The 12,222-nt window shown below is 44.4% G+C and overlaps 1 protein-coding gene across 2 annotated transcripts in view; it reads right to left on the bottom strand.

Annotated features, from left to right (window-relative positions):
• ADAMTSL3 (ADAMTS like 3) overlaps positions 1-12,222 on the bottom strand; it is a 357,638-nt gene that overhangs the window by 10,955 nt on the left and 334,461 nt on the right. For both annotated transcript variants that reach the window (XM_021098873.2, XM_021098874.2), the window contains exons 25-26: positions 10,591-10,774; positions 6,358-6,562 (exon numbers count right to left, since the gene is read on the bottom strand). In XM_021098873.2, the coding sequence (XP_020954532.1) occupies positions 6,358-6,562; positions 10,591-10,774 (389 nt within the window). The remainder of the gene's footprint in view (positions 1-6,357; positions 6,563-10,590; positions 10,775-12,222) is intronic.

Below are 12,222 nucleotides of genomic sequence, written 5' to 3' on the forward strand. Positions count from 1 at the left end.
AGCACCTCATTCTTTTTAATGGCCAGATACTATTCTATTGTACGAACATACCATATTTTTCTATTCATCAGTTATCCCACCTTTTGGTTATTAAGAGTTATGATGTGACTTGTTCCCACGTTTTGGTTGTTATGGATAATACTGCTATAAACATTCATGTACAGGTTTTTGTGGGAACCTATGTTTCATTTCTCTCTCTCCCTTTTGTCTTTTTAGGGCTGTGCCCATGGCATATGGACATTCCTAGGCTAGGGGTTGAATGGGAGCTGCAGCTGCCAACCTACACCACAGCCACAGCAACGCTGGCTCTGAGCCTTGTTTGTGACCCACACTGCAGCGCCCGGCAATGCTGTGTCCTTAACCCACTGAGCAAGACAAAGGATCGAACCAGTGTCCTCATGGACACTAGTTGGGTTCGTTAGTGCTGAGCCACAATGGGAACGCCTATGTTTCATTTCTCTTTGGTATATATCTAGGAGTGGAATTACTAGGTCATATGGTAACCATACATTTGATCTTTTTTAGAAACTGCCAGACTGTTTTCCAAAGTGGCTAGACCATGTTACAGTCCTGCTAGCAATGAATTAAGGTTTCAGCTTCCATGTTCTTATCAGCACTGGCTGCTATCTCTCTTTTTGATAACGGGCATGCTAGTGAGTGTGAGGTGGCATCTCACTGTGATTTTGACTTACAGTTCCCTAATGAATAATGCTGTTAAGTACCCTTTCCTGCTCTTATTGTCCATTTGTATCTCTTTATCGGAGAAAAGTCTCTTCAGATCCTTTGACAATATTTTAATTAGGTTATTTGTATTTTTGTTATTGAGTTTGCATGTTCTTTACATATCTGATACAAGTTCCCCTTCATATTTATGATTTAAAAGTATTTTCTCCCATTCAATGGGTTGTCTGTTTACTTCCTTGATCACGTCCTTTGTAGCAAAAAAGTTCTTAAGTTTGATGTAGTCCAATTTATCTATTTTTGTTGCTATAGCTTTTTGTTTGTTTGTCTAGTGTTGTAGCTAAGAAACATTTCCTCATCCAAAGCTTGAATGTTTATGGCTACATGTTCTTCTAAGAGCTTTATCGTTTTAGTTCTTAAATTTAGGCCTTTTATAAATTTTGAGTTAATTCATTTTTGTATCTGCTATAAGCTAGGGGTCCAAGTTCGTTCTTTTGTCTGTGACTATCCAGTTGTCCAGAACCATTTGTTGACAAGATTATTCTTTCCCCATTGAATGGTTTTGTCACCCTTGTAGAAAATCAGCTGACACAGATAAATGGGTTTACCTCTGGACTTTCCATTCCATTTCATCAATCTATATGTCTATTCTATGCGAGTACCATGCTATCAGATTATTACAGTTTGTATTAAATCTGAAATTGAGAAGTCTGAACCTTCCAACTTTGTAACTTTGCTCTTTTTAAGGATTGTTTAGACTGTTCTGAGTCCTTTATATTTCCTATGAATTTTCTGATCAGCTTGCCAATTTCTGCTAAGAAGCTGGGATTTTTCTTTTCTTTCTTTCTTTCTTTCTTTCTTTCTTTCTTTCTTTCTTTCTTTTTTTTGTCTTTTTAGAGCTGCACCCACAGCATATGAATGATCCCAGGCTGGGTGTCAAATTAGACCTGCAGCTGCTGGCCTAACATCCCACAGCCACAGCAACACCAGATCCAAGGTGCATCTGTGACCTACACCACAACTCACAGCAACTCAGGATCCTTAAGCGACTGAGCAAGGCCAGGGCTCAAACACAAATCCTCATGGATGCGAGTTGGGTTTGTTACCACTGAGCCACCACAGGAACTCTTGAAGCTAGGATTTTGATAGGGACTGTGTTGAATACACAGATCAGTTTGGAGAGTGTTGTCATCTTAATAACATTAAGTCTTTCGATCCATAAATATAGGATGTCTATCGACTTAGATACTCCTTATTTCCTTAAAAACCTTTGGTAGTTTTATACTATTTATTTTTTAAAACCATAATCCCCCCCATGATTAACTGCCTTTGAACTTTAAACTCATTACCATGGATCCGTTTCTGTACTCTAAATACACTCCATGATTCACGTCTATTCCTGCACTAATGACACACTATTTTGCAACAGCTTGGCAGCATGCTTTGACATCAGATAAAGAATGTCTTTCTATTCCTCTAATAATGTGTTTTTCTGAAAATTTTTTGTCCTCATCCATTCTCCCATATGAATGTGAAAATTATCTTAAGTTCCAAAAAAAATCTATTATAATCTGAATTGCCATTACCTTCCATGTTTCAGGTTTTTTTCAGTTTCTCTTACAGCACTGAGAGTACCTTTATTTATCCAACTTTTCTGTTATGGGTTTCAATCATGTGTTATATTTTTTCTCTGTGGAATCTGTGACAGTTAAATTTTATGTGTGAACTTGAATGGGCCATGCCCAGATATTCGGTCAAGCATTATGTGGGGTGTTTCTGTGAGGATGTTTTTGGATTAGCATTTAAATCAGTAGTCTACATAAACAGATTGCTCTCCCTAAGCTGGTGGGCCTCATCTAGTCACTTGAGGGCTGAAGACAACAAAAAGGCTGACCCTCTCCCAAATAAGAAAGGATTCCTTCTGCCTGATGATATTTTTGAGCTGGGACACTGGCTTTTTCCTGCCTTTGGACTTTGAATTGAAACACTGGTTCTTCCTGGGTCTGGAATCTCCAAGCCTTTGGGTGAGAACACCATCATCAGCTCTCTTGGATCTCCAGCTTCCTGACTCACCCTGCAGCTCTTGGGACTTGTCAACCTCCATAATTGTGTGAGTGTGTGTATATACATGTACGTGTATTTGTATGTGTGTATATATAAGATATATATATGAGAGAGAGAGAGAAAGGTCCTGTTGGACCTGTTTCCCCTGGGGAACCCTAACTAATACAGATATACAGACTGTGGTACTGAGAAGTGGATACTAATGTTAACACATACCTAAAATATGGGGGTGGCTTGGCTTTGGACTGGGTGATGGGAAGAGGCTGGAAGAGTTTTGAGGTGCATGCTAGAAAAAGCCTAGACTGCCTTGAAGGGAATGTTGGTAGAAATAGGAACATTAAAGGTGATTCTGGTGAAGTTTCAGGTGGAAACAAGGAACATGCTACTGGAAACTGGAGAAAAGGCAGTCCTCATTATAAAGTGGTCAAAAAACTTGGCTGCCCCGTGTTCTAGTTGTTTTGTGGAGGGTAGAACTTGCAAGGGATGAACCTGGATATTTTGCTGAGGAGATTTCTAAGCAACGTGTTCAAGCTGCAAGCTGGCTTCTGCTTACTGTCTATAGCAAAATGTCAGGGGAGAGGCCTTCTCAACATGGCTCAGGGGTAAAGAACCCAGCTAGTATCCATGAGGACTCCAGTTTGATCCCTGGCCTCGCTCAGTGGGTTAAGGATCCGGTGTTGCCATGAGCTGTGGTGTAGGTCACAGACATGGCTCGGATCTGGTGTTGCTGTGCCTCTGGTGTAGGGGACAATAACAGTGCCGATTAGATCCCTAGCCTGGGAACATCCATATGCCACAAGTGTGGCCCTGAAATGCAAAAAAAAAAAAAAAAAAAAAAAAAAAAATAGAACTCAGGAATAGAGATAGGATTATACCAGCAGAGACACTGCCAGTTTGGACCAAAAGGAACAGAGGTGGGACACGATAGAGGAAGGCTTTCATACTTTGAGGGTTCTACAGGATGGGATGATAAAGCTATGCAGCTGCAAACATTCTTTACTCTTCAAACAAAGGCAGGAATGACCCAAAGCTGATTCAGAAATTAGCAGGGCTGCCACTCACACTACAGACCCTGGGGCAAAGATATTTCCTCCAGGGTCTCAGAGGTGAGGACCCCTCCTCAATCTCAGCGGGCCAGTACTTCCGGAGCAGAGTGACTCCGAAGAGCCCTCTAGGTTAGGCTACTTCCCTAGAGCCATGGGGGCAAGGCTGCTGCCCAGAGGTCTGGAGGGCAGGGCATCAAGGCAAAGATGATTCGTCTTGAGCCTGAAGATCTAATGGAATTAGCCTTGCTGGCTCTTGGACTCAATGGGGACCCATCACCCCTTTCTTCTTTACGAGTTCTCTCCTGGGGAATAAGAATGTCTACCCTATGCTTGTCCCACTGCTGTATTTTGGAAGCACATCACCTGTCTGGTTTCACAGGTTCACAGCGGGAGGAGAAGAATTTTGCTTCAGGAGGACTCATTTCTCACCCATACCTGATCCAGGTGACACTTAGTGACACTTTGGACTTGGAATCACTGTTGGAAAGGGTTAAGACTTCTGCAGATATCAGAGTTCCCGCTGTGGCTCAGCAGGTTAAGAACTCAACATAGCATCTGTGAGAATGCAGGTTCGATCCCTGACCTTGCAAAGGAGTGGGTTAAAGATCTGGCCTTGCCGCAAGCTGAGGCACAGGCTGCAGATGTGGCTTGGATCCACTGCTGACATGGCTATGGCTGTGGCTGGCAGCTGCAGCTCTGATTTGACCCCGAACCCAGGAACTTCCAAATGCTGTAGGTGCAGCCCTAAAAAAAAAAAAAAAAAAAAAAAAAAAAGGAAAAGAAAAAGAAAAGGAAAAAAAAAAAGACTTCTGCGGATACTGGGATGGAGTCAAAGTATTTTGCACAAAGGACATGAATTTGGAGGGTCCAGAGGACAGAGTGTTAAGACCAAATTGTACCCCCTCGAAATTTATCTACAGAAGCCCTAACCACCAATGTGACTGTATTTGGACATAGGGTCTATAAGGAGGTTAAAGGTTAACTGAGGCCATAAGGGTGGGGGGGGGTCTTTTTTTTTTTTTTTTTTTTTTTGTCTTTTTGCCATTTCTTGGGCCACTCCCGTGGCATATGGAAGTTCCCAGGCTAGGGGTCGAATCTGAGTTGTAGCCACCGGCCTATGCCAGAGCCACAGCAACGCGGGATCCGAGCCGTGTTTGCAACCTACACCACAGCTCACGGCAACGCCGGATCCTTAACCCACTGAGCAAGGGCAGGGATTGAACCCACAACCTCATGGTTCCTAGTCGGATTCGTTAACCACTGTGCCACGACGGGAACTCCCCATAAGGGTGGGGGGTCTTAATCCAATAGGAACAGGGTCCTTAGAAGAAGAGGAAGAAACACAAGAAATCTCGCCTTTTCTGTGTGCGCACAGAGAAGAAGCCGTACGAGGTCACAGCGCGAAGGTGGCTGTCTACAAACCAGAAAGAGAGGTCTCACTAAAACCAACCCTGACCACAGCTTATCTTGGATGTCTAGCCTCTCAATCTGTGAGGAAATACATTTCTGCTGTTTAAGGCACCCAGGCTGTGGTTTTCTGTTACGGCAGCCCAGTGGACTAATACGAGGTCCTATACATTTCTTAACATTCCCCCCCCTGCAATTTTCTAATTATAATATTAAAGGTGGTATTTGGGATATGGGTTCTACAATATGTGTGTGTATTACTAACATTTCTCTGCTGCTTTGAAAACTGTTACGGGAGTATAGTGACTTACAATGCTGTATTAGTTTCAGGTGTACAGCAAAGTGAATCTGTCATACGTATATATAGATCAATCCATTTTTTCCTGTATAGGTTGTTACAGGCCACTGAGTAGATTTCCCTGTGCTATTCAGTAGATCCTGTTTTTTTTGTTGTTGTTGTTGGTTTGTTTTTGTTTTGTTTTTGTTTATCTTTTGTCTTTTTAGAGCTGCATCTGTGGCATATGGAGAGTCCCAGACTAGGGGTATAACTGGAGCTACAACTTCCGGCCACAGCCACAGCAACGCCAGATCCGAGCCGTGTATATTATCTACACCACAGCTCATGGCAACGCAGGATCCTTAACCTACTGAGTGAGGCCAGGGATCGAACCCACAACCTCATGGTTCCCAGTCGGATTCATTTCTGCCGCACCACGACGGGAACTCCCAGCAGGTCCTTGTGAATTATGTATTTTATATACAGGAGTGTGTCTGTGGGATTCCCATCCTCCTAATTTATCCCTCCGCCCAACAGTTTCCCCTTTGGTCACCATGAGCTTGATTTAGAAAGCTGTGAGTTTGTTCCTGTTTTATAAGTACACTCTGGTCTGTTTCTTGAAGGCTGCTCTTATTCCTAGTGTCTCACACCAGTCGATCTTGGAGCTCCGGTTACAGAGCTGGTGCATCAAAAGGACCCAACCTTGGTTTACTTGTATTGGAAGACAGAGACACTATGAATTCCAAATGTAATCTGTGAAGTCCAGACACATACATTCATGTTAGAGACCAATCGGATTTTTTTCTCCAAAGTTAAAAAAAAGGTATGAGAAACAAAGTGATGATTACACTACTATCAAAGCACTAGATCTGTCAGCTTTACCTGGCTCCCTGGTTCAATGGCCCCTTGAACACATGGGTGACTGGCACAGGGTCTCCTTCCCAAAGGTTTGTCCTTGAGGGCACATGCTCTTGGCGACATCACCTGCACAGTGCCATTGGCTCTCGTGCGCTTGCACGTCACTTGCCGACTGCGGAATCCTTCACCGCAAGACACAGAACACTGGGACCACGTGCTCGTGAACCACCTGAGAACAAAAACTCCAGGAGCTTAGTAAGCTCTGGCAGGACAACAGAAAAAAAAAAATCACGGACACGGAGAACACACTTGTGGTTGCCAAGGGGCAGAGGGAGGGAGTGGGATGGATTGGGACTTTGGGGTTAATGGATGCAAACTATTGCCTTTGGAATGGATAAGCAATGAGATCCTGCTGTGTAGCACTGGGGACTCTATCTAGTCACTTATGATGGAGCATGATAATGGGAGAAAAAGAATGTATATGTGTATGTGTGACTGGGTCACCTGGCTGTACAGTAGAAAATTGATAGAACATTGTAAACCAGCTATAATGGAAAAAATAAAAATCATTAAAAAAAAAAAAAAAGGACTGGTAGGACAGAACCTACAGGGGTGTCTTCAGAGGAAAAACTGACCTTAACATTATGGCTGTTTCAGGGCCATCACGTGTCTCTCTGGGAACAGGCAGTAGCACAGATAATTCCCAGCCTTATTCTCAGATTTTCCTTTTTTTCCTCTCTTTTTTCTTTTTGCTTTTTAGGGCCGCACCCATGGCATATGGAGGTTCCCAGGCTAGGGGTTGAATCAGAGCTGCAGCTGCCAGCCTACACCACAGCCCCAGCAATGCCGGATCCTTAGGATCCTTAACCCACTGAGCAAGGCCAGGGATCGAACCTGCATCCTCACAGAGACAACGTCGGATCCAAAACCCACTAAGTGACAATGGAAACATCAATAACAACATCTCTATTGTTTCTTCTGGTTAGGAAAGAGTATGACTGTTTTTTCTAGGCATGCGTAAAAATATCCACAGCCCTCCTAAGAGCACGCCCCCTCCCCGACCCCAGCAACTGTTTTGTTCTACAGTGTGAGCCTGCCTCTCACTCTCCTCCAGGGCACAGATCATTGGATCCAGTGTGCGAGTTTGCACAGGGCAGTGAGCTGTATAGCATCAAGCCTGCCTGCGCTCTCCTCTCAATCAAAATGAGACTGAGAACAGTAGCTGCCTTGTAGGTTTGTGCTCAATAAATGCTACTACCATTTTTTTTTAATTTTGTATTTTGGCATCATTTGGTCGATGATCTGCTAGAGACTATGCTATTCATTCATTCATTCAATTTATTTATTAATTTATTTATTTTTATTTATTTTTGGCCAAACCTGCAGCATGTGGAAATACCCAAGCCAGGGATCAAACCCAAGCCATAGCAGTGACCCAAGCCACAGCAGTGACAATGTCGGATCTTTAACCACTCGGCCACCGGGGAACTCCCATTCATTCATTCCTTTAACAAATATTTTTAGAGGGTGTACAATGGGGCAGTCATTGTGCTAAGTGCTGGGAATAAAAGTGTGAGGCACAAAAGCCATGGATTTGCTCTCATAGAACTGACGGTCTAGTGGGAAAGCAAGACAGAGAGACTGTGGTAAGAGCTCCAGAGAAGAAAGATAAGGAAATAGAAAAACATATAGCACAGGGGCCTCCTTTGGTTCAGGCCCTACCAGATGCCCCTGAATCTAGATGAGTAGGAATAACTAAGTGAAAAGAGAGGGAACAGTGTTATGGATAGAGGAAGTGGTACATGCAAAGGCCCTGAGCCAGGACAGCGAACGGCAGCTCTACGGGACACAAAAGACCAGTGTGGATGAAGACCAGATAACCAGGCTGGGAGACACAGCAGTAAGACAGATGGCAGCCTGAGGCCCAAGCACAGGGGGACTTCTGTTCTTCCACCCATGGATTCTGTCAGGCAGCCGAGAATACCTACTGGGCACTTGCTGTGTGCAAGGAATTCTTTGGAGTTAAAAAAATGAACAAGATAGACACAGCCAGGAATTTTGACCTCTGTCCTAAGAACAATGGGAGAGTTTCAAACAGAGGAGCATCGTGGTGAGTTTGTTTTGAAAGGCGGTTGTGCTTACAGAGTGGACACAGCACTCCGGGGAGGAGACAGAAATCAGGAGGCTCCTGGCACAGTCCTCAGAAGGGATAATGGCTTGGACTCCAGTGGCAACAGTGGAAATGGATGAGAATGGATGGAAGGGAGAGGAAAGGGAGTCGGAGATGCTGTCATTGCCACCTGGAACGCAGGACGGATCAGATTAGATGGAGACTGTGAATTTGATTTTGGACATTTTTAAAACTATTGACTTGTGTCAGTGGTGGAGGAAGAATGTCGGCTGCTATATCAGTAAATAAAGGATGTTTGGAATGGATAAGCAATGAGATCCTGCTGTGTAGCACTGGGAACTATGTCTAGTCACTATGATGGAGCACGGTGGAGGATAATGTGAGAAAAAGAATGTGTATATATATGTGTGACTGGCTCACCTTCCTCTTACGGTAGAAAACTGACAGAACACTTTAAACCAGCTATGATGGAAAAAATAAAAATCATTAAAACAAAAAAGATGTTGCAGCCATCAAGACAGCAGCCACTGCAGCTGCCCCCAATGGTGCAGCCTAAAGGGCTTCAGGATGGAGAAAAGCAGGATACTGGCCCTGGATAATCAAGGTGCAAATCCAAGGAATGATTTCAACGATCCCAGACTTTTGCATCTTCCCATACAGAGAAAAGCGCTAAATTCATTAACTGGAGATGTCTGGTTTTCTTCTCTTTTTTTTCAGGGCCACACCTGCGGCATATGGAGGTTCCCAGGCTAGGGGCTGAATTGGAGCTGTAGCCACTAGCCTACACCACAGCCACAGCAACCTACACCACAGCTCAGGACAGTGCCAGATCCTTAACCCACTGAGCGAGGCCAGGGATTGAAACTTCGTCTTCGTGGATACTAGTCAGATTCGTTTCCACTAAGCCACAACGAGAACTCCATGGTTTTCTTTAATTAACAGTAATCTTTTGATATTCCAACTACCTCATTTTTGCTGCAAACCTCCTATATATCCTGGCTTCTCCCTCACCTCTTCAGAGCAGTCCCTCAGAGCTACCTGAGAGTCTGCCTCCCAAGCATGAATCCTTAGAAAGTCCACCGAATAAAACATTATGTTTTGCATTTTTTTTTTCTTTTCTGGCTGCCTGTGGCCATGGAATTCCCAGGCCAGGGATCAGATCCCAGCTGCAGCTACAGCTGTGGCAATGCCAGATCCTTTAACCCACTGTGCTATGCGGGGATCGAACCTGCATCCTGGTGCTATCCTGCGGATCCATTGTGCCACAGTGGGAACTCCCACTGAATAAAATGTAATTCTCAACTTTTAGGTTTTGCATTTTTTTTTCAGTCGACACCTTTATTACATAGAAAGGTTTTTAATGATTTTACCTCCAGGGGTGGAGCCTAAGGAATTGTGCTTTTAACTAGTGCCCCTCATGCTTCTGGCCCACCGCTGTATCTCCTAGCTATCTCCTAGGTAAACCCATGGCAGCAGCTCATTGAGCTCTTAAAGCACGTGGTGAGTGCAGGAAGCAGATTTGGGCAGCGATTAAGAGCAGAGGCTCTGAAACGAGACTATCTCAATTTGAATTCTGGCCCTTGGACCTGTGTGGCCTAGGGAAGCTTTTCCATATGTCAAAGAGAAAACCGAACAATACCTACCTCATAAATGACTATGAAGTGATCCACAGAAAGCCCTTGCAGTCCAAGCTAAATAAATCTTAGTGACTGAGTTATTAAATCCAAATTACTGTTTTTTTTCTTTCTTTTCTTCTTTTTAGGGCCACCCCTGAGGCACATGCAAGTTCCCAGGCTAGGGGTCAAATCTGAGCTGCAGCTGCAGGCCTAAACCATAGGCACCACAATGCCAGACATGACCGCATCTGTGACCTATGCTGCAGCTTGTAGCAATGCCGGATCCTTAACCCATGGAGTGAGGCCAGGGATCGAACCCACACCCTCATGTATACTAGTTGGGTTTTTAACCCGCTGAATCATAAAAGGAACTCCCACTGTGTGTGTGTGTTTTAATTAAAAAATGGTTGATTTCCAATGGTTCTTCAGTTTCTGCTGTACATCAAACTGACCTAATCACAGGCAGCAAAACCCCAGTACTGACGAGATAAGAAGCGTGACTCCACATACCTTGAGGGGCAGTCCTGGAGGTTACAGGGCTGGTACCCAGCCAGTGGCTTCTGGAGGTGATTGCACAAAGACTCACTCACTTCCTGCCCATTGGCCATCACGCACTGGGGTCTCCGAACGCGGGCTCCCAAGTGGCCACAGGTGGCAGAACAATGTGTCCAGTTACCAAGCTCCCAGAAAGGCTCTGCAGAAAGAAAATGCATGTCATGACAACCCCGGGAGGAGAAACACCGATGGGCTGGAGATGACCTGGCCAAAGACCACACCACCAGCTGCTTTCTGGTTAGCCGCCTGTCTGGTTCTTTGAGGAGCACACAGAAAGGAAGCCATAGCATTGTGCGAAGGGGTCCTTTAAAACTCCTTTCCCCTCCACTGGCTTATTGTAATAACTGGTGGGAACGGCAGCCAGAATGGGGCCCCTGGACCACAGAGGGGAGAGGGGCTATTGCAGACCAGCTGGATCTGCCAGAAAAATCCTAGAGAGAGGGAGGATGTGTTCTGTGCAATGGGCTGCATCCGAGGCAGTCTCTAAGCAGAGCCAAGAGGACAAGAGTGGAGGGTTTCTCAGGGGACGCCCTAATGGGCTCTATTTCCCAAAAGTGGATCAGGTGGAGAGAGGAGAGATGTTTGAGCGGGGACCAGGGATGAAGCCAAAAGGTTAAAGATGCATTTCAATTCCACGCTCACTTTTCCATTCGTTCTTAATCTAAACTTCAGATTGGTCCTGAAGCTGCATGTGTAATTTGTCAGGGAGACATCTGGAAAGGTGAAAATGGGAGTTTCCTTTAGAAAAGTTGAAGCTGACCCCCTCCGATAATTAAGAGCTTTTTCACTGTAGACCCCATTCCAGTCTTCCTTCCCTTTTGACACTTGGTTAAAAAGATGAGGTAGGACGTGATGATGACAGACTTGATCACCGAAGGTGCCAGATTTCCTTGTAATAATCACAAGTAATTGATAGCTACCAGCTGTGTCTACATGCTTCCTCACAGAGCAGAGAGATTTCTTTAACTTGTTTTCCAGTTTTTCCTTTTGATTTTTGAATTTTTGTCTTAAGTTGCAACATCATTTGTGAAGTGGAACAGTATATATTTTTAGTTCCCCCCCCCCGCCCCGACCTCAGCATTACAGTTTCTTTAAAACAATTTTTCAAAAATAGCTACATGTATTGAATTTTCCAGGTAGCAGGTACTAAGTTAAACACGTTAACGTCAATTTTCTTTTCTTTCTTTTTTTTTTTTTTTTTTTTTTTTTGCTTTTTAGGGCCACACCCACGGCATATGGAGGTTCCCAGGTTAGGGGTCAAAGTGGAGCTATAGCCACTGGCCTCCACCACAGCCACAGCAACATGGGATCCAAGCTGCGTCTGCGACCTATACCACAGCTCATGGAAACGTGGGATCCTTAACCCACTGAGCAAGGCCAGGGATCGAACATGCATCCTCATGGATACTAGTCAGATTCATTTCCACTGAGCCAGGATGGGAACTCCCAATTTGCCTTTTAATCCATATGTCTGTCTTGTGAATTAGAGTCTTTTTCTCTGCAAGATGGAAACTAAAAAAAGCTAAGTGACTTTTCCAAGGTCCTTCATCTATCAGCTGGATTGGAACTCAGTGTGTCTGACTCCAA

This window comes from Sus scrofa, chromosome 7 (assembly GCF_054392235.1).
Source record: "Sus scrofa isolate SSC_HxYL_T2T_F1_AM1 chromosome 7, Sscrofa_HxYL_maternal_Yorkshire_Landrace_v2.0, whole genome shotgun sequence".
Classification (NCBI taxonomy): domain Eukaryota; kingdom Metazoa; phylum Chordata; class Mammalia; order Artiodactyla; family Suidae; genus Sus; species Sus scrofa.